This window comes from Puntigrus tetrazona, chromosome 6, assembly GCF_018831695.1.
Source record: "Puntigrus tetrazona isolate hp1 chromosome 6, ASM1883169v1, whole genome shotgun sequence".
NCBI classification, from domain to species: Eukaryota; Metazoa; Chordata; class Actinopteri; order Cypriniformes; family Cyprinidae; genus Puntigrus; species Puntigrus tetrazona.
In genome coordinates, this window is record NC_056704.1 from 17973929 (window position 1) to 17996748 (window position 22820).

General features: G+C 36.7%; 3 protein-coding genes across 4 annotated transcripts; 2 read left to right on the forward strand and 1 right to left on the reverse strand.

Moving 5' to 3' along the window:
- Positions 1 to 2869: 2869 nt before the first annotated feature.
- Positions 2870 to 9699, forward strand: zranb2 (zinc finger, RAN-binding domain containing 2). 2 transcript variants are annotated; one of them, XM_043241816.1, is made up of 10 exons: positions 2871 to 3136; positions 3727 to 3779; positions 3923 to 4031; positions 6530 to 6612; positions 6722 to 6798; positions 6883 to 7026; positions 7213 to 7349; positions 7696 to 7755; positions 8301 to 8453; positions 8670 to 9699. In XM_043241816.1, exons 1-10 carry the CDS (start codon positions 3081 to 3083, stop codon positions 8722 to 8724), a joined length of 927 nt encoding a protein of 308 aa, XP_043097751.1. In that variant the 5' UTR covers positions 2871 to 3080; the 3' UTR covers positions 8725 to 9699. The 2 variants fall into 2 exon arrangements, with proteins under 2 accessions (XP_043097750.1, XP_043097751.1); XM_043241815.1 differs by having other exon boundaries at positions 2870 to 3136; positions 8301 to 9699.
- Positions 9700 to 9843: 144 nt separating this feature from the next.
- On the forward strand, positions 9844 to 18357 carry ptger3 (prostaglandin E receptor 3 (subtype EP3)). Its single transcript, XM_043241814.1, has 2 exons — positions 9844 to 11708; positions 12487 to 18357. The coding sequence occupies exons 1-2, from the start codon at positions 10854 to 10856 to the stop codon at positions 12835 to 12837; spliced, it is 1206 nt and encodes a 401-aa protein (XP_043097749.1). The 5' UTR covers positions 9844 to 10853; the 3' UTR covers positions 12838 to 18357.
- A 1684-nt stretch (positions 18358 to 20041) lies between these two features.
- Positions 20042 to 22811, reverse strand: LOC122347583 (corticosteroid-binding globulin-like). Its single transcript, XM_043242965.1, has 5 exons — positions 22734 to 22811; positions 21899 to 22516; positions 21520 to 21814; positions 21260 to 21398; positions 20042 to 21145 (listed from the first exon to the last, which is right to left on the reverse strand). The coding sequence occupies exons 2-5, from the start codon at positions 22497 to 22499 to the stop codon at positions 20948 to 20950; spliced, it is 1233 nt and encodes a 410-aa protein (XP_043098900.1). The 5' UTR covers positions 22500 to 22516; positions 22734 to 22811; the 3' UTR covers positions 20042 to 20947.
- Between the last annotated feature and the right edge of the window lie 9 nt (positions 22812 to 22820).

Here is a 22820-nt window from a genome sequence, read left to right on the forward strand (position 1 = left end):
ACTTGGCCTTTCGAATTAATGAGGAGGAGACAATTTTGAACACTGATGTACTTGCTTAATGTACTTAATGTAATGTACTTTTTTGTTGTGTTTAACATATATTACAATAGAAAGTAAAGTTTTGTCAAAAACTTTAAAGCTTTTTTTCACAAGATACATATCTTATAATAAAATATTATATCTAAATAAATGATAGGTCACCCTTTTTCCACGTCCCTGTATAATGTACTGTTATGACATGGGACATGCGATTTTCTCACCTCACAAGCATTTTTTTAAAGCAGGATGTATTATATTATACAATGTCACTTTACGTTACATTGTACATGACATTATTATCCGTTCAGCTTACGAGCATGAGGTCACCTCTGAGAAGAGAAATGAAGACATGATAGCACTCATCTAGATGGGAATATTTATCCAGTGTCGCTGTCCTCCCTCTGACTTATTCAACGCACAAAAATCCATTGCAATGGAGCCCCACTGCGGATGACCTTCTGAATGAGAAGTGCTCCCATGCATTGACAATGAATATGCATTAGAGAGATTACAATGAGGTGACAAGGCAGGAGCTCTCATCCAAATACCAGCACAGCTGGCAGTCAGCTTTCCTGAGCTACTCCTCACCTCTTACATAAGAGCACAGCAAGCTGACAGCACCTCACCGTCCACTCATGCAAACCAAAAGATCTCTGTTGCTGTTCTCAGCTATGTCGCCTTTGATTTGACAAGAGCAGCTGCACGTAGAACTTCCTTGAATTGCAGAAGGAAGGAGTCATTTCTTGTATCGGTGCATGCTCCGTTATTAGCTTATTATGGTGATGTTAAACTAAAGTGTCAAAGTAATGCAACCCTATTCTATCCAGAATAGCTTCCACCATCTGTCAGACCCAGAAATCCCAGGTGTCTTCATATAGGGATTCAAACCTCTGTTGGTTACCCTTCACTGTCAAAAAAGCACCTGAGTGGAACATCCCAAGGATGACCAAGCACTAGACTGGACAGTGACATCCGTTGGCTCGGAGTCTCATTTGTACCCATGATCAATAATGGCTGTTAGTTGCGTTGACAACACATTATCATTGATTGTTTAAAAGCACTAGGTGAGGGGAGGCATGAGGATGCTGAAAATGTTGCAGGAGTGTTTTGAGCTTTTAAATAGTAAAAAAAAAGAATGCACTCTCAGAAGAGTGTGTTCTTTCTCATGATTCTGCTAATAAAGAAATGTATTATTCATAATCCAAGTTCTTGTTTTCATTTCAATGAGCTCCTGCAGAAATGTGTATTTGTCCTTTTTATGCACACATACACAAACATGGTGGAAAGGAAAGCTAATCTTAATACATTTACATATCTTTTTCTTGGCTGGTGCTGTTTTACAAAGACAATTTGATTTAAGGGTGTGAGCTAAAAAGGCGTAAATGCTAAAGTCTTCGCTATTAAGGCTTTGCCATTTACATCAACGTTGCGTTCAGTTATTTATCGTTTATAAGTAACATTCTTCAAAAAACTGTCCATCCAAAAACGTGTTTATGTAAATGGCCATGGTAAAATGTGGGCATCAGATATTTTTAAACACCTCCACTTGAAAAACAATGTGGGCATTCTGACTCATAAGCAATGCACCAGCTGTGCAAGAGACCTCTGAAACAGCATGAGTTTGGCAGAGAATGGAGGACAGGCTTAGCTTGGTGAGCACCAGCAAGGATGGGTCCTATCTAAGTCCCTGCAGGACTGAGAACTCGCAGTGGGAGGGATGTCTCAACTCCATCTGGCCCAGTAACGCGTGTGCCTTCATGCCGAACCGAACCAAGGTCTGCAAAATGTTGGCACAACGTGTGAGGCATCGCATAAGGTTAGCATTTGAAAGGAAAGATTCAGAGATATGTCACCATATGTCTGTGGATATCTGCATGTTCCTCGCATATGGCAATGGCATGTAGGTCTGTGATTTTTACTCTTTTCTGTGATGCATGTGTAAATGTTAACATGGGAACAAGTCTGTAGTGAGCACAGAAGAAGACGCTGCCAAATGCACAAATTCTCCAGACTGTTGTGTGATGAATGCAATCTGCCATCTAGTGGACACATTTAAAGAGAAAATTAAAACTTAAAGAAATTAAATACTGCTATATGTATTCATTATGTTTTGGAAAGATTTTGGCTGAACATTTTACATGTTCATTTTGTGCAAAGGACTTCTTTGCTAACTTTTTTTACTTTATAAAATTATATATATATATATATATATATATATATATATATATATATATATATATATATATATATATATATATATATATATATATATATATAGGCTACCGTACGGAAGAATCAGCTGAAAATGTTTTAAAAGCACTGAAATGCATGTAACTTTTTTGGCAGCTAATGTTTTTAATAATCATACAATTATGTAATACCTCTTAAATAGGTCTAGCTATATCTTCCTAAGGCACTGAATAAAAAATATACATGTTTAATTATGAATTAACTGAGTAATAGCTAAATAGATTTTATTTAGGTCTATGGTTTTATTTATTTATTTGTATAGGTGGTTTATATTGTTGTGTATTTTTTATTTGAAGCTCCTGAAAAATAAATGACTCATAATGAAATGGTCCAGAATATTAAAATGGATGTCTTTGGTCTGTTTTCATCCTCTGTATGAATTGTCACAATTACTTTACATAAATTGAAACCTTAAATAAATCTAATTAGATTTCACTGCACGTATGTAATGATAATTGGAGCTAGTAATGCTGCGCGTCAGATTTGTGGCTGTAGTTCAAAACCTAGCCAGCCCCCTATCTAGACAGCATCACTCTACGTCTGGATTCCGCGCATCACGTGCAAAACATGCCTATGTAGGGAGCCTGTTAGATAATGAGCCGCAACCCGTGTGTCTTTGAGTGTAGCGCACGTATTCCTGTGCACGCTCTTTCATACTCTGTAAAGTGTTGTTTTTCCCCGTATTGTTAGTTTCAAAAGCTAGTATTAGTGTAATAAATACATAGCAATACTCATAAGGAGTTCTTCATTTCTCTGGCGGATTTGTGGCGGGTGCAGCCGAGAGGACGAACATGTCGGGAAAGAGTTTTCGCGTTAGCGACGGAGACTGGATTTGTCCTGATAAAAAGTAAGACTTGTTGTGCAGAGGTTTATCTAAAAGCCCAATGGTTAATACAAAAATGTATTGCATTACTAACAATTTAAACGTTCTGGGGAAATCAGTGTTGGCTGAGAGAAGAGCACACGTTTCTCTTAGCATAGCATTTGTTAGCTTTAGCACACGGCTACAGTGTGTGAATGGGCCTGTAACAGCTATTAAACGCGTCTACTTAATTTTCCTCATCAAAATTAAACGGGATATTCATTCATTTCCACTGGAGCATTGTTACTAAAATAATATTACTTTACTTTTTAAAGTTACACTCTCATATTCTTAGGTTAAGCGATTAGCTAGTCAGAAGCTCCGTGCACGAGTCTGCTAAATGCAGACTGCTAAGTTAACTTACTTCATTAGTAGTCGCAATGTCCTGGGCTACGTTACCAGTTTTTTATTTTTTATTTTTTTTTTAAGTTGCATTTGTTTTCAATTTGTGCACCAATGGAACGTCTCGTTGTTTAAAAATGCCATTGAGTTGGCCTGTTCTTTGTGTGCATGAGTGTTGAATGATGCTTATAATTTCTAGAGACATTACTAGTTTTGTATGTGTAATATCTTAGGTGTGGAAATGTCAACTTTGCCAGAAGAACGAGTTGTAACAGATGTGGCAGAGGTAAGCGCACTGCAATTGTTTTTAAATTCGTTACGTTTTCTATATTAGGGGTGTGTCACAAGAAGGAGTATTAGTATGTTTACCATGCTTGTAGTACTTCATCATGGTTAGTCTAAACTAATTAGCCAACTTTCCTTAAACAGAAAAGACAACTGAAGCAAAGATGATGAAAGCAGGGGGAACCGAGATCGGAAAGACCCTGGCTGAGAAGAGCAGAGGTCTCTTCAGTGCCAACGATTGGCAATGCAAAACGTGGGTATTGCTATAAAATTACATGTTCAATGTGTGTTATAAATGCATTCAAAATGATTAATATCACAAAGAAGTATCTGTTGAATACAATGTCAGGAACTGAAATGTTTCAGCCCTTCTTACCCTTCTACATCGACAGTATTTCTTTTAAATTCGTTTCGGTGCCATAAAAGGAAACCATTCCTTCTGACTTCTTCGTATTTTACTTCTCATTTGAATCCCACGCTGTTCAACCTGCTTAATGGAGCAGAATAAACGTACACAGTATAATGATATCCTGTCATGAAGAGCAATGAATGGGGTCGCTTCGCTTAAAAATGTCGAAGTAAAAAAATAAGTGACATGCCACAGAGCTTTTTGAGCGGTGCTACTTTTCCTGTTTAGCCTTGAAGTTTGTGGATGTGGAGTCGTGGTTTTTGCCAGGCTCGGTTCTGCAGAGTTTAGCTTCATCCCTAATCACAAGTGATAGAGAAATACCAAATGCTGCCTTCAAGTGTATCTAGGAAACTTGTAACTGTGAAGTGCCAGTCACACGACACTTTATTCCTTTAACTTCCATTCATAGACATGTGAATGCCGGCGCTGCATACCAAAGTTCATGTTTCGTGTACTCTGCCCCATGAGTTTTTGTGTGATTTGAAGATGTGACCAATATAACATTGTAGCTTTTACAATACTGTGGAGTAGTGGATGTATTAAACATTGAACTATACTTTCTAAAAAGATGCAGCTGACTTTGATGGCATATTACAATGAATACCAGTTTATATTTAGTTCCCTGAAAAACCTGTGTACTTGCATAGTATGTAATAACAGTATAAGCACAAATTGGTGCATGGTATATACAGCTGTAATATTTCTGTAACCACACACATGTAACAACCCTCGGAATGGTTTGTATAAGTACAAATGTATAACAGGACATTGGTAACAACACATTTCTTTACTGCACTAAATATTTGTGTAACAGGGATAATAAAACTACCTTTTGTAGCAACAATATGTAGGGTAATTGGGTAAAAAAAATCCCAGGGGTGGCGATGGGTAGGTTTAGGGATGAAGAGAGGAATGTGTAAAGTTGGGGGAATTGGATCTGAAGTTGGTGCAAGCACTGTAATACCAGTGTACTTGCATGATAACTCCTGAGAAACTATGGACACCAACCACAATTTATATGAAAAGCCTAACTTACTGTTGTAATTACATTGGAAATCCATAAGAATTGTTAACTTAATATAAAGTGTTGGGAATGTTTCTTTACCAAAAAGTGCTGTTAGTCCTGTTACACATTTGTACTTGACACATACCATTTAGTGGGTTGTTACATATGTGTAGTTAAACAAACGTTACAGCTGTAGATACTATGTACCAACTGACCTATTGGCAAACCCCTCCCCTCGAACACAGATGAGCCAGTGGCCTTCGAGAATCAGTTCCACGGAGTGTTTCAGTGCCATAGAGAAACATTGAAAGACCCGAAGCTTGCATTGTTTTAATGGGGTTTATGCTTCAAATAAAAGAAAAATTCTGTATCTGGGGTACTTGTAACACTGATTCCTGGTATTCTGAGAGGGTAGAATAAAACTTATTTTATTCAGTTTCCTGAATCCAATCAAAACAGAGCATTTAATGTCCCCAAGCATTTAACCTCAGTCCAAATGAAGACAAAAACATTTATTTTCTGGTTGTCATAAATTTAAGTTATGATTTTCATCTGTTCAAGCAGAACATTAAAACTAGAGACATTAATGCTGTATTTATTTTTTTATATTTTTTAACAAATTCCATGGAATATTTAATTTCCATTTGGTGGACTTCCGTGTCCGAAAATGTACAAAAACATTGTGGAACAAGGTTTTCGTTGCAGCTGTCATATATGTAAAACAGTGAGCAACTCAATTACTTTGTCTGTAACCGTAATTAAGGGGAAGCGGGGCTTACTGAGAAATGTTTGATCTTATAGATCACTCTTTTGCCGTTCACATGTTTGAATTAATGTTACAATATTTTCAGCTCCAGTTGAAGAGCACAGAGTCCTTAGGAATGCTTAAAAATAAAACATAGGTGCACAGCTATACCCTGCAGGATGGTGGTCATCTTTGAGTGCAGTTCTTATTAAATATTGGCTATTATCATTAACTTACTGTAAGTTGCTAGTTCCATCAAATTGTATTGGTAACACTTCTGGACTGGGGTTGCCTATTACTGTCTTACATTTTTCCAAATCCAACCCATATTGGATTATATGCAGTTAATGACAAGAATAGATTTTTGTCATATTCTTCTGGTTGATGACCGCTTTTCTTGTTTACTTTTTAAAAGGACATTTCGACTACAAGGCGGTTAATTTTGATACTGCTGCTGAGAAACTGCTGTTGAGAGTTGGTTTGCTCTTGTAAATAACCCAAGAGTCCTCTTCTCATTCTCTTGCTTATGAATTTGAGTCCCTAATATACCAGTGTTATTAATAGCTGCACTTGTTCTTGCTTTAAATCTAGGTGTGGCAATGTAAACTGGGCCAGACGATCAGAGTGCAACATGTGCAACACCCCTAAATATGCCAAACTGGAGGAAAGGACAGGTATAGCTTTGCCTTTGTTCAAAATGAAATTTTAGCGTTAACTTTTCTGCATATTGACTGCAACATTATGAGTTTTTGTTTAATTTCATATGCTTGATGCATGTAACAGGATATGGTGGAGGATTCAATGAGAGAGAGAATTTAGTCTACAATGAGCGAGAGGAATCTGATGGCGAGTATGATGAGGTAAAAAGGAATTTTTATTTATTTTATTTTATTTTGAAGTACATATTGATGACATTGTAAAAATACATGGGGTCTTTTGGACAGTTTGGCCGTATAAAAAAGAAATATCGTGGAAAAAGCAAGAAGGACAATGACAAGAAAGAGGAACCCAAAAAAAATGATAATGATGAAGAAGATGACGATGATGACGATGACGAAGATGGAGATCTTTCAAAATACAAACTTGACGTAAGAGATTTTATTCAGTAGTTTCATGTTAGTGGTCCCCTAACTTGTTGCTGTCTGAAACTTTTGACCACACTGTTCATTGTAAAATGAGTATGATAGTCAGACATAAAGAACGTATATGAAACTGAATATATAGATACATGAACATCACAGTTTTTGATGTGCTTTTGATCTTAATCCTGTTAGGATGATGATGAAGATGAAGATGATGCAGATTTGTCCAAGTACGATTTAGATGCTAGTGAAGAAAAGAAAGGGAGTCGCTCCGGCTCCTCGCGGTCATCATCTCGCTCGTCCAGTTCAAGTTCCCGGTCTAGGTCCAGGTAAAAGGGTACAGGTCAAGGGTAACTCCAGGCAAATGTCAGTATCAGCTCAAATCTTTATTCAAATCTCATCACATAATTCTGTTTTAATGTTCAATTTCTTTCTTTCCCTCTTTGCCTCTTAAAACCTGATGTTCATTACTGTTCAGTTTATTTATAGATAATTCATGCCATCAACGCAACTTGGCACAAGTGTATTTTAAAGCCTTCTAAAAAAAAAAAAAAAAAAAAAAGCTGATCTTTTTAACACTTATTTTTCTTGGGTTTTCACCAAAGGGTCTTTAACTTTCTTGGAAAAATTGGAAATTTGTTGTGTTTTTTTTTTGTTGATGTCGGTGTTTTGCAGATCCCGGTCCAGGAGCTCATCCAGTTCCAGATCTCGCTCTCGCTCCAGGTCCAACTCCAGGTGAATGAGGTCACATACACTCTCCAGGAGAGCGTGTGTGTATAAACAGCCAGTGGTTGTTCTAGTGAACTCTTTGTCCTTCTAAGCCCGAAAAGAAGTTGACTTTTCATCAACATAAAACAGATGAATTAGAAAATGAGGGTGCTGTGAGGAGCAATGAGATTTAGCTTAATCTCTTTGGGAATGTTTGACTTTTTGTTTTCAGTGTAGATGTCAAGAACTTTTTTGTGCTTGATTTTAAATTCGCTGTAGCTGTTGATTATTCAGCGTCCCAGTTCTCAATTTATCTGGCACTGTGTCTTCTAGCAGGCAATTAGGGCTGTAAGTTAGGCAGTTTCTTTCTGTTGGGTTCAGCTTTGTTCTTCTGAAAGTTCAGTTGGTCAGACCTGCAGTTTCTGACTTTTAAAAAAAAGTTTTAGTATTTACTGTAGTGTTTAGAGATGTTGGGGAATGTTCAATTTCAGTCCCTTTGATAATGTTATTATAGTATCTGTGTAATGATATCTGTTGACCTCATGGGAATGCTTATTTATCCCCTTTGAAAGATCCAGCTCCAGATCAGGAAAGGGGTCTGCTTCCTCAAAGAAGAGGTCTCGCTCCCCTTCGTCATCGCCTGAGGGAGGCCAGAAGAGGAGTCGCTCCAGGTCCTCCTCTGGTGGCCGCAAAAAAAGACGCGCACGATCGCACTCGTCTGAAAGGTTTGGTGTAACACATGGTGTCCTGGATACCAGGCGTACTTCTGCATTATACACAGGGCTCAGAGATATAGCAGTACAATGTGACAAAATTGCGCTTATTTTTTTTTCTCGTACAATACATTTTTTTATGCTTTGTTTTGATTTCAAGAACCAAATCACTTAATCAGTCATGGTCTTTCTCTTTCTCTTTGTCTCTTTCTTTCTATCTCTTTGTAGGCGCAGAGGCTCATCTGGATCATCCCACTCTGGCTCAAGCTCAAAACAGAAATGATTAACAAACGAAACAAATCTTTCTAAAACTGCATGTTGTTGGGTTTTTTTTTTTTTTTTGTGGTTGTTTTTCTTTTTCAAACTCCAGTTTTTTTGTTTTTTTTCGGGGAGAAATTGCAACTACCCAACTGTTTGAATTCACACCTGATTTCTATGAAACATTGCGCACCTGTTTACCTAACCTCAATAGTTTTCTGCCTTTTTTTTTTTTTTTTTTTTTTAACATCTAGCCAAATCTCAAAAAGTATAACTCAAGGTGTAAAGTCTGTAGTGTCAGTGGGTTTATAGAGAAAAAACATCACGTCTGTGGCTATAAATGGTGCATATCTTCTGGACATCCACCATTTTATTAGAAAATGATGCTAATTTAATTGCAAAAGTGGTTTTATCCATCCCATTGTCGGGACGTTATTGACGACAGAATAACTAGTTCATTAGCAAAACATTTGTTGATTTAAAAAGTGCTCAGATGCTGGTTTTATAGATCTTTTATATGAAACTCCTCACAAGAAACATTAATGGCTTAAACATTACTTAACCACCTCAGCAATGCCAGCATCTTATAGAGAGCTTTTCCTCTGAGGCATAACATTGTCTAATTGTGCGTTACAGGTAAGTATGTTTTTTCTATACTTGTAGAGATTTATTTTCTTTTGAAAAGACAGAGGAAATGTGAAAATTGTGTCCTTTTGTCAGGGTCTTTGTGTGTGTGTGTGTGTGTGTGTGTGTGTGTGTGTGCGTGCGTGCGTGTGTGTAATAAACTTAATTTTATCATTTGTGAAACTAAGAAACTATGGATGACTCAAGTGGGCAAACTCAAATTTGCTGATAACAAATTACTGGTCTGGTTTTCTGTGGTCAAACGAAATTTGGAACATGTGAATCACCCTCCTTCTAACATACAAAATATGAAAATGTTTTACTGTTCATTAAAATAACAACTGTAACCAACGTGAATAAAAACTTGTTAATCTGAGATCTTGTACTGTTTGTATGTTTCCGTGTTACTGCATTGCATTGGATGATGTATTGAGAGCTTTTTCATACAGATATGTGTTTCATCTGCTATTTAATTATCTCTGCCTTTTTAAATGTTTTATTACTTACTGCCGGTAGAACCTATGAAGACTGATGTTTTAATGATCCCACACTGCTACTTTGGGGAATTCTAGTGATGTTTGTGAAATTAATCGGAAACGTTTGTTCACTGTGTTTCTTTCCTCGTCTATTTTATAGAGTAGTATTTTAGTCGTGTATTTTCCGTGCGCTAGGTGGCACTTGTTGCGCTCGGAGCTGGTGGTTTGAGGAATCATCTCAGACATCAAACGTTCTTAGCACTTGTTGGAAGGTCTGGTCACATTTTATATTAGATGGGCTTAATTACTACGTGCTTGTTCCAAAATACAACGTACTCATCGTGGTCATATTGTGTTGCAAAACACTACAGAGTTGGGATACAGGTAAGATTAGGCGAGGGGTAGATTTATTGGGTTAAGGTGCAAGAGACGGGTCAACAGTGAAAATATAAATACAGAAGTTATAGGTATTCAAAAACTATAAGTGCAATGTTAATAGATGTAGACAAGTGTATTGTACCAAATGATTAAAATGTAAGTACACAATAGTTAAGGCCACCTTATATAAAGTTAATCATTAGCTTTTTGTACGTTAAGACATTATTTAAACCATTTATTTATTTATTTTAATTAACCACTAAAGTTATCGGCAATAATGCGCACTCCCGCTACAGCTCTGGTTATGAATACGTTTTTTGTGAGAAGTGTTGCGTTTTGATTCCTACATTCATACTAAAACACATGTGATCCATTAGTTTGAATATTAAAGTCATACTATTTTCTCCTACAGTAACAGTAATAAAGAACTAACTTAACACATTCATCTGTCTACTCGTAACAGTATTTTTTCCCTTGCAGATATTCTAGGTGTATCTTCCACTATTCTTCAGTTGCCTTTCAGAGCATGTTTTACATCTCCACGAGGGTCCCTCCTCCTCTGTTTAGAGCGCGCTCTCGGACAGCCGAGCGCGCAAAGTGAGGCAGAAGTCAAGCGGACTTCACCGAGGACTGTATCAAAGGCTGCTGTGGCCATGAACGCTCTTCCCGAAAAAGGATGACATCTAAATGTCAGTCTTCAGACGTCCTGCCGCAAAACCTGACGGCTGGAACCATGATGTGGGAATCGAACCTCTCCAAATCTTCACAGGACGGCGCTGGCAAGGGCGCCAGCTGCGGCTCCGTGTCCGTGTTTTTCCCCATCACTATGATGGTCACTGGAATGGTCGGAAACTCTCTCGCGATGCTGCTAGTTTATAGTGCATACAGAAAAAAGGAGAACAAGAGGAAGAAGTCGTTTCTGCTTTGCATCGGCTCTTTGGCGTTAACTGATCTTTTCGGCCAGCTGCTCACAAGTCCGATTGTCATTTCGGTGTACAGAGCAGATCTGAAATGGAAACGCGTGGACCCCTCGGGGACTCTGTGCGCTTTCTTTGGGGTGTGCATGACTACTTTTGGCTTGTGTCCTCTCTTTTTAGCCAGTGCCATGGCCATTGAGAGGGCCTTGGCCATCACTGCTCCTCACTGGTACTCGCATTACATGAAAACCAACGTGACCAAGCAGGTTCTGGTCATCATCTGGTGCCTGATTTTGCTTTTTGCCTTATTGCCCATTGCTGGGGTTGGAAAGTATACTTTGCAGTGGCCGGGCACTTGGTGCTTCATAAGTACGGGTGACAAGGACGTAACGGGAAATACGTTTTTTGCCACGACTTTTGCTGCATTGGGGATATTTTCTTTGCTGGTCACGTTGTCGTGTAATGTTGTGACCATCCGTGCTTTGGTTACACGTTGCAGGACGAAGGCTACCTCGACCCAGTCGTCCAAGCAATGGGAGAGGTTAACTACAGAGACTGTTATTCAGTTGATGGGCATTATGTGTGTGCTGTTGACATGCTGGTCACCTCTACTGGTATGTATCATATCAGCTTGTGCCAGATACTCTTACTTGTAGCTATCAGACGAAAGCATGCATGGTGTCATTCCTGCTCAAACCTAATGTAAGTGTGCCCAGCTATAAAATGCTGCTTTTTGTATCGGATTAAACAGTATATATGAATTCCTATGTAAAGGTGAACGCAACAGGATAAGTGCTTTAGCAGTATTGACATGTTGGTGGTATACTACTTGTTGTTTTTAAGCAGTTATTTGAGATGGTGTTTACACTGGGACTTTTTCCTAGACTCCGTCCAAAACAAGAGTGTTGCCATTTCTTCCCAGTTAGGTAATTTCAAAATTAGGCCCACACGGAACAATCAGAAAATTCAGATTTTTGTATAAAAGTAGAAAGCTTTGTAGAACGTATCAAAACTTTATGTTATGGCTGAAAAATGGCTTATATTTACATTCTGTCCATTTGCATACATTTACAAACAAAAAATGATTTTAAACATTAACGTTTTATTCGCAGTTACTTTGTCCGCTTCGTATAAACTGCTATAAATATATTTTGAAATAATATTTATAATATAGCATTGCCTGGAATTTTTACTAGCTATAGCCAAAAACATTTAACTGTTAAAAAAAAAAAAAAAAGACCGGGAAAGGAGTGCAATTGTAATTTAGGGGTATAAAATTAGTCAATAACTGCTGTTTAGAATTATACATATGCACATGTATATTTTTCTTAATTAAAAAAAACAGCATTCATATAATATAGCCATTGTTGTGCGTCTGCTCCCATTCTGCAGGTCCTAATGTTGAAGATGATCTCAACCCACACATCCTCACATCAATGCAATTCCGCTGCTGTATCTCTCTTATCCCAGGACCTACAGATGGACTGTAACTTCTTTCTCACAGCCATACGTCTGGCCTCGCTCAATCAGATTCTGGATCCATGGGTTTACCTGCTCCTGCGAGAGATTCTCCTGAGGAAGTTCTGTCAGGTGGCCAGTGCAGTATCCAAGTGCTCACTGGATGCACAGAAAGACACTCCTGTAGACACCCTAAATAAAAAGGCCATTCAGAACGATAATGTTCACAAACAGTCCCTGGACATGGAGAACAGTAACTTGAATGGAGGAAATGAAGAACAGTGACTTGAGGAAAAAATAGCAAAGGATATATTCACCCATGGTCAGAATGATGAGCTGGAAATTTTCTAGATGCATTTATGGATTGTTGTATTGATGTAGGGCGATGTCAGCATGCTACCAGACAAATGCGTCACTCTTTTGGTGTCACAGTCAAAGAGATTTTGCTCATGGTTACTCAGCAACATTTCGAATGCAGCAAAATGGCAAGACCTTAAGATAATTACATATGCAGTGTTCCTCACAACTGTGGAATAATCAAAAATATCACGCATGTTACAAATGGTAATAAATTGTCCGAAAGGTGTGGGAATCCTGCATATACAACAGCAATATTAGCAAATCAGAATAAAAGCGAGATCAGCTGATGTTTGCCAGCTCCCATGGAGACTGTTTATTTTAAACTGCATTCAGTGTAGGTACTATACAGCAAAAGCCTTTTATTCATCTGCCAACTGCAAGAAAAAAATGAGGGAATATTTCTTAACGTTAATTTCTGGTCTGTTATATAACATTTCAGAGCGGTTTATTGTGCAGTAAAGCGCTGAATGGTTCTCGGATGCTTTTCTCTAAACTCCTCATCCTCGTGGCTCATTTTAAACCTCTCTTAAACTCTAAAGTTCTCTTTAAACGTATTGTGTGCATTTCTCAACTCTTTATGCTGGTAACTGTAACCTTGGGCACATTTAATTGAATTCCATTCTTGAGGTTCAGTTAAATTCCAGAGGAAAGTAAATGTAAAAGTGCAAAGTAATTTAATAGTTTAGTGAGATACTTCCTGGCCTTGGAACAGTCCGTTCAGAGTGTTCATTTTAATAGCCAACTTTTGACACACAGAATGCCTCAAGGTGCTGCATCTTTTTATGTGCAATATTCTTGATCATATCAATTGCCACCATAAACCAAAAGACTTTTAAATTCAAACGGAAGGCAATTTCATAAGATGATGATTAGTCTTTCATGGAAATAGCTTTTTTATACCAGTTGTTTTCAGGAGGCCATTAAAGCTTTGATCTGTTCTTATTTTGCATCCTTTTAGTGGTAAATTACATGACGCATTGAGGTAGTTTGACTGGAATGACTGGCGCAGCTGTTTTCTATTATTCTTGGCTGATAAGACTGCATGCAGTAATTTTTGTTTGTTGAATTTATTTTAACACATAAATTATTGCCAAGGATGATTGAAGTTGTTCTTCTAATTGGGCCCTTCAGCTGCACATCTGTAATTATGCATATTGCCATGTGCTACTGAACATCATCTTAGCGTGTTATATGTTTCCACTGTGCAGTTGGTTTTTGTTATAGAGGATTATCATTTATGCTCAACAGCAGGTTATATTCATGGCACTCTGCATATACACTTGTGATATAGGATACAATATTAGAAAGAAAAGATTAATTGTATTTAAAGAATAATTTAATACTGTCAAAAAATAATGTTTTATAAAGCACTTTCCTTGTGTTTCAATCGCTCTGAAACCAGCTAAAACTCTACGACACAAAAAAAATTTGTGCTAATGATTTTACACACTGCCGATGAAAGGAAAATGAGCGAGAACGATGGAAAAGGAAGAAAGGGAAAGGCAACGTAATGTGTTTTCCTAGAGGTCGGAGCTCTGTGAAATCAGTGAATGTGAAAAGGTGCCGTGACCAGTAAATACATTTGGAAGATCGCATAAGGCAGTAGGAAATTGCTAGTTTTCTGTTTCCACCAAAAAAGGTCTCTTGGCACATCCAAATATTAACCTCGGAGAAAACTGTGATTTCTGATTGCTCTGGAAATTATGTGGGTTTTTGCAAAAGTACAGTTTTCAGTGGGAACCGGAATACTTTTGTAAATGGATATAACATTTGACATACGCGCTCAGGCGGTGATTACACTGTAAAATTAATGAAACTGACATGGGACTTAATTAATAGTGAAATGAATGTGGCTCAGGCTGCACTGTCAGATGCCTAGTTGTGCTTAACTTGCTGTTGTCCGCTTGGGTAGCTGCAGAATACGGCAATGAAAAAATAGTATGACTGCATACTATTTCATTGCCAAATTAAAAGTTTCAGTGTATCCATGAGCAGAAAAGCAGGTTTCCTGTCAGCTCAACGGTGCATTGAACTGATGCACATCTGACTTGTTGCCATTCAGTGCTTTCCCTGTATGAATGTGACTGATTCCTATTTAGTCCACAGTTGTACAGTCTATACTAAAGCTGATCAGAGCATTGTATTTATGTTGCCAAAGGCATCTTATCTGAGTTTCTTTCATATAGAAAGGTTTATTCATTATATTTTTCATATACTTGCCCTTAAAAGCCATTTGGTTTAATTTCTGAATATACAGCTTTTAAGGTTCAAGTAAAAGCACCATAAAAAAAAAAAAAAAAAAAAACACACCCCACATAAAGATAATGTATGGCCTCAGAGGAAATATATAATTAATGCAAACATTGTATTGAGTATTTTGATGTTGCTTTTGAGTCCCTTTTGAAGCCCCTGTCACCATTCTTTGTAATTTCGACAAAAACAAAACATCCATTCATTTATTATCCAAACTGCTGCTGCTGTTTAGAGATGATGGGATAAAATGTACTAGAATTTGCAATTGATTCTTTCTTGTTTATGTACTATTTATTACAAAGGCTTTTATAAATTTTTATGTGTAATTAAGTATCAGTACATTTTTGCCAATGTAAGTGGAACTACAGAGCACCATTGATTTATCTGTAATCATAATTCATAATATATGTACAGGCAATAAGAGTTGCCAGGTAATGTTTGCATGTGAAGCCACCAGCAAATCATTTTAAGATCATAACCCACCTGTGAATGTCCTAATGCCAGATGCCAAATTACGGATGCCACGAAGTGTGGCAAGTCTGCATTACAAACAACAGGGTTTCATGAATGTATTTGGAGTTTTACATTTATTTATTGTGTAAGACAACGTGTACAGCTCTGGGACTCCGTTCACAGCTAGAGCTGTCATTAGGCTTGTATCAACAGATGGTCGTGGCGCTGCTTGTGTGTTTTTGATAAGAAATGTTTGCATATGCTTGCAACTGTTTGACATGTCTACTAACTGCTCTGATGTGCTTGCCTTGTAATGATGCTTCTAAAGTGTATCATTATTTGATTCTTGCTTTTGCATTTTCCATTCACCGCGATGGACTGTGTTTCATGCCATTATTATAATTTAATCTGTTAGGGGCTTGGGGTATACCAAAGTGCTTCTGTAATAGTAAACACCCCCGTCCACATTTTGCACAAGTGGGTTGAAATGGTTGCCATATATTCCATTGTTTGGTTTACTGAGAAATTGCTGTTTTGTTCAAATCATTCTGTTTTCATCATATAACTAATACATAACCAGTCACTGATTCTCATTGGCTAAGAGATGGCTTCTCATTTCCAGTCCATCTGTATATTAACACTGAAAAACTAAAATAAATAAAATGAGAGATAAAATAAAATAAGAAGAACTCAGATTGATTCTATTAATAGAATCTAGAGTTTTAAGATGCATTTTTAGGTTGACTTATTCTCCCTTTAACCTGTTGTAGTTATGAGTTAATTTAAAAGAGCCAAAACTCAACATTTCAGTCATTATTTACTCACAGCAGAACCTGATTTTGCTGAGTTCGACTTGTTCCTAGGTCAACATCTTTGTTGATCCTGGAACGACATTGTGATTAGCCGATCAGATTTGAAGAACCAGTTTGTAGTTTTTGTAAAGTTTAGGCTTACAGTCAGTATTTGGTGCTTGTACATCAGTATCATTTATCTATCATTAAATTAAGCATTACTCATGGTTAAGATTAGGTGTAGAGATATGGTCAAGACTAAATTTTTGGATTAAAATGTTGTTCCAAAGTGAACAAAAGATGCTGAGCTAGGAACACATCGAACTCAGCAAAATCATGGACGTGCTTTACTCACCCTCATGTCTTTCTTGAAATCCTGCTAGATAATTCTTTAGCTGTTTCACGCAGGAAAGAAAATCATGTGGGTTTGTAAAGACATGAGGGTATGTAAAGAGAGAATTTCCATTTCTGGACAGGCTATTGCTTTTAATTAACATTACAAATAAAACAAGCACTTTTATATAGAATTACATGAAAGTTGTGTTTATTCAGATCTCTAGCTTAACGTTTTGCTTGAAACTGAGCTGGAGGCCAATGGTGAAGTTTTCAAGGGGTGACACAACTCCTTGACCTTTAGACAAGACTTGTTGGTCATGTCATTACCACTATTTATGTAAAAACGTATTGCCTGTGCTAACATTTTTTGTGTTGTGACACAAAAGTTCACACAGATATATTTAGATGCTATTTAAGTTTTGTTCTTTCTGGGGGTTTTTTCTTCCTAACTGTTTACACTTGATGTGCTGAGAGCATTTTCCATTAATTACAGAACTGTGATCAGCTTTGTAATCAGAACTGTTGCCTTTTGTTTCAGCATTAATGAGTTTGCCTTTGCTTCTGTAATTGAAAACACAAGACAAAATGCCCTCTGGTCATCTACCAATCATTTAGCGATTGTTTAATTTGTTCACTGCAATCTGCAAATGAGATTAAAGGGGTCTCATTGGTTGCTTCCATAAATAATAACATTATTTGGATAATTAGTGTTAATCTAGCCTCTAAAAACAGTGTAGATATTTTGGACGTATCATATTCTCAATGTTGAATGCTTTTTAATTACATTATGTCTTGATTATTTTGTTATTTTACCTCGGTGCAATGAGATAAATCTCTACAGGTTCTTCTTATGATCCTTTAGAAAAGGGAACAAAAATAGTGACTGCATCAGAAGATAAGAGACCAAGAGGCTGTTCAATCCATTAGTGAATATAGTGAAGATCCAGCACACTGCACAACTGGCTAATGTGGATAATGGCTCTCTGGCAGTCTGGCTCTCTGCAGCTGTACGTGTGCCAAGATGCCTGCCAGACAACAATATCAATAAAATTTTAAAATTCGTCAATTTACATATTAATGTAGAAAGAGTTGCAATGAGGTTTTCAAATAAAACACACTTTTTCATATTTGTAATGATCTCAGATGTTATAGGATGCAGAACACTGTATTGATTATTTTTCAAGTGGTGATTCTAAAAATCTAAACTTGATTATTTTATGATGATGCCTCATCTAAGTAATATTTTTGCAACAGTCTCTAAAGTTAAACATGTCCATTATTGCTTGAGTTTCCCAGAGTCTTTAATATGCTGTCCTTAGTAGCTTGTTTTGTCCATTAAAACTGTTAAGAGGTCAAAAAAAAAAAAAATATCTATGAAGTTTTATAATTACAGTCCAAAAACAATAAGTTGATTATATTTTGTGCAATTTGGTTTTTGTGTTTAAATAATTCCAGTTCAGTAACTCAGCATTGGGTTCTTCCTCTATACACACATGCATTTGTTTCTGTGAATTATGAGGATTTTAAGCTGACCAAATAAAATGCTCTATCCCCTAATACTAACCTAACCCTAACAGAAAACCTGTTTGCATTTTACTCTTTCAGATAAACGTTATTTGCTATTTTTTAGTACTGGCCAATCCTCATAATGTCAAAAATGTCAGGTTTTACACAGGAAGAGGTGACACTGTATGTCAATAACACATAATAAACTTCTACACTTCAAAAGTGGTGATAATGGTGTAGTGTTAATGGTTTAGTATCCCATTTTTGACCTTAAGCTGACCGTAACATACCATGACAAAAACCTAAGCAAAACAACAAGTAAATAATAAATACTCATGCAGTTAGTGAGTGGTAAGACTGATTCATTTACAAAACGTCAATCTTTTTCTTCCGTGGTAGCCTAAGAAAACAGTAACCATCAGTTATACTCACTGCAGTGTCATCGATTGTAATGGTAAAGGGTCACTGATTACAAACCACCTCTTGAGCTTCAGGAAACAACCAGACTGGACCTCTTGAAAGTATTGCAAAGACAGTTTTATGTATAGAAAGGGATAATAATTGAGTCAAAATATAAAATTAACAAATAACCCAGAGCGCTTTTTAGACATGAAAAGTAATATTAAACCCATTTTATTTTTCTTTGTTTGCAGTACAAATGTTGAGAGATAACCACAGGGTTCTGGTTAAAGATTTTAACACTAGGTTGACTTATTTTGCTGCCAGACACTCCAAAACAATCTGTTATATAACAGCACATCCTGTAAAGCCCTCCGTGGTTACTGAGCAACTTTTCCACAGCAAAGCTTATTTTTCAAATGGTTTCCCATGACTACACAAGATTTGACACTAAGTAGACTAAACAGTGCTAGCATGATAGTTAAACATGATTTTTTTTCTCTTTTTTTTGCACATTTGCCTATTCATTAGACAGACAGTGATAAAAAGACATTTGTGTATAAACTCAAATTTATTCAGGATAATAATCTAACAAATGTATCTTAATCGACGATTGCTGTTTAGTTGCACACTAGATTATGCCATTTTCTACTTTTCAGCATGTTTGGCTCGTACAGCTATGCCGGTATTAATAGCAGTTAAGAGAATTAGTGTTATTAAAGATAAAGTACAGTAAAAGTAAAGTCCACCAATACATGAACATCACACAGGAATGACTAGTTCTTTAAACATTGTTTAAATTTATCATGTATATATCATTAGTAAGTAAAGTAATGTGTCTTATTAATTACCATAATGACACTTCCTACTACATATTTAACATGAATGTTAAGTGCAGCTGTGTTTCTTATTTGTTATCATTTGTCTGAAGCTGCTACATATTTATTACCAGAAGTTGTATTAGAATGTGCTACCGTTTTGGCTATACGCAAAAGCATTCCATATACATTATTTGTGGGGAATAAACATGCCCAAAATGAGGCCACTGATCTATAGCTGCTGCTCTCCCTGCATTCACACCGTCCATTTGACTAATATAACCACAAACTAATCACATTACTATTTGTCTGACTTCATATCCATGGAGTGAAATATCATCATTACACACTCGCCTGCTCAAATGCTGGTCTGGCTTGGCATTCCAATTTCCATGCGGCGCAATAATTTGAAAAGAAAAACAAAAAACAAATAACGTGTTTCATTGTGCATTCAAGTGTAGTGTGTCTGATTACAACCTGAAAGATGTGTGTCAGATGCTCGAGCATGAATAATAGAGGTAATATAAAGCTATTCGATTTCTGTGTGCCATAAGATTCAATTCAACCGAACCGTGAACAGTTCATGCATCACTTTAATTCAATCGCTCATTGGTGGTTCCTATATCAAAATGCCAGCTTACAGAGTATAATTGTACAAGTATTTAGCTATTGATTGTTATATGACTCTGGAATGCACAATTGGGCAATTTAGGCGAATCGTAGTTGTGAATAAAACTGCAGATTATTGGACTATATTTTACAAATCAGACAAATTGGAGTATATTCAAACAAATCAGAGATTAAATATAATTATTGTGATAAATAGTGTTTTATTATATTTAAGTTATTTTATTATATTAAAGTTATCATGATTTGGGTTAAAATTATGTGATTATCTAACATTAGTGCCTTTTTTATTGAATTGGCATAAGGATACTGAGTTGCCAAAAGACACCATGTAAATGCTACTCTTAAAATGGCTTTTTTATTTTTTTAGTATTTTTGTGCATACTGACATGTTAGATAAAAAAAGTGTTTGTTCAAAAGAATGTTTTTTTTGTATGAAAATAATTCAAGACAAAGGCCAGTGTTGCCAGTTTTTGCCAGTTTTCTCTTTCCAGTTAGGTGTACTCCTAAAGAAAAAACAGCATATGCTGGTTAGGTATGTTTTAAAGCATAGCAACTGGTTAAGCTGGTCCTTAGTTGGTCATAAGCTTGTTTAAGCTGGATAGCATATGCAGTTTTTTTTTTCAGGTTATGAGCTGGCCCTGAGCAGTAACTAGTTGCTTAGGACCAGCTTAAACTAATAGGGTTTTTCAACAGGGTTGTTACGTACATAGTTGCATTCATTAGATCTAGCAATGCCTTTCTGTCACTAAACTCAGTTTTGTATGTCATATATCAACACATACAAACTGAAGAGACTGCAAAATAGTGTTTGTCATGGCCACCTGTTGTCAAGAGATCTTAATTGTCACATTACAGTTTTTCCACTGGATTGACAACTTTTCCGAAGAAGAGGATGTTGCCATTTTTTTGGTCAATGATAAAGATCATGAATGGACTGTCAAAACGCAAAGACGACATTGGGTTGTAGGAAAACCCAGATGAAACTCTCGTCACTGCTGCTGCGGTGGTTCCTTTCTCATCCATATCCAGAGTGGCCTTATGCACAGCCTGAAAGTGAATCGAAATGAGTCCTCTTAAAAATATGTGTATTTATATTAATTAGGACATTAAATAAATGGTTAATTTAAAATAATAATTTAGAAACTGATCTAGAAATTGTACCTTTGAAATGAAGATCATTTCCTCCGAAATTCCTGTGAAGTTGGCTTTTTCTGTAAACATATCAGCCATTCCCAGTCCTTTCAAAATATCGTTTAGGGGATATGACGTTTTGAGAGAGAGCTTGGGGACATAGAAAGAAGAAAGAAGACAAGAAAAATCATTGACTGGCTAGTCCGTCTGGAAAACTTAAAACATTTGAGTATCTACAAACGTTTATAAATCAGTCCTTAATTTTAATATACATTAAATAATTATGGCAAACCAACCTTTTTCTGGCAGCTGTCCTCCACTTCTCAATGTGCTGTCTAGAGATGGCCATCTCCAGATCTTTGATGGTTTTAGGTTCAACGAATATGTCATTATGTGGGACAACCAGAAACATGGAGAAAGAGTCGTTGTAGTCTAGACAGAGGACTTTAGAAGTGAGTTCGGCATCATAATAAACTTTGTGGGATGCGTACTGGTGCATCATTTGTATTGGAACTGTGGTCTCAGCATCTACATTAAATCTACTTTCATGGGTCTTGCTTGGATCAAACGACGTGTCCCATTTTCCTTTGGAAGAAAGAATGGCATTTTTAAAGGGGTCTGTGACAACGGCATTACCAAATCTACAAAAGTAGGTGTGCGCGTGTTTACCTTGAAAATAAATGTAAGTGAGAAGAAACATGAAAGTGTTAGATTCCAGATGATCAACAGCTTGGTCTATTTTCCCATGTGTTTTTTCCTTCACGTACGTGTTAATTTTATCCAGTGTTTCTTTGGCACCGAAATCCACAGTAAATCCATCAGAGTAGTAAAACTCCTTCATCTTCTTCAAAAACTCAGGAAGGGGCTTAATTTTGTCACTTACATATAAAGCACTGCCAATGTCAATGTCCACCCCTGTACTCTGCTCCATTTCTTCCAGAAGACTGTGGAACATCTGGTGCATTTCTTCAATGCTGAAGACCGAGCTGTTATGGCCGATGCCACTGAGAAGCTGCTTTTCGGTTTCACCACCAGCTCCTAAAGATAGCTCAGAAAGGGCCATAGACACACTGAAGGGAGAGAAGAAGATATTCTTGAACTGATAATCTGGTGTTTCTACAAGCTTCTTGTACAGCTGAAAAGCAAAATCATTGTTCATCTTTATCAATGATGGGAGTTTATCACTGATGGAGGGTTGTGGTAAAGTCTCTTGATGTCCATGAATTACTGCAAAAGCACAAATCCACAAATATACAATGTTGCTTTTCATGGTCTCGTTTAAGGGCCCTGAGGAAAATAAAGAGAACAAGTACTGCAACACTTTATTTTCAGAAATGCAGCAATTTATCTTAACATATTGACAAAGAAAAACTTTCCTTTTTCCTAGTTTCAAATCTTTACCTTTGTCTGTTATTCTAACAGATCGGCTATATATAGAGAGAGTTAAAAAAATATATATGTTAATAATTCTAAGATTAATCTTGTGAATGCAGAGATTTCCCACCTTTTTTCCAGACTACTGCTGTTTCTCTTTCCCCAAACTGGACTAAATTCTTAAGCCCAAATCATAAAACAACCTTTACTCTGTTTA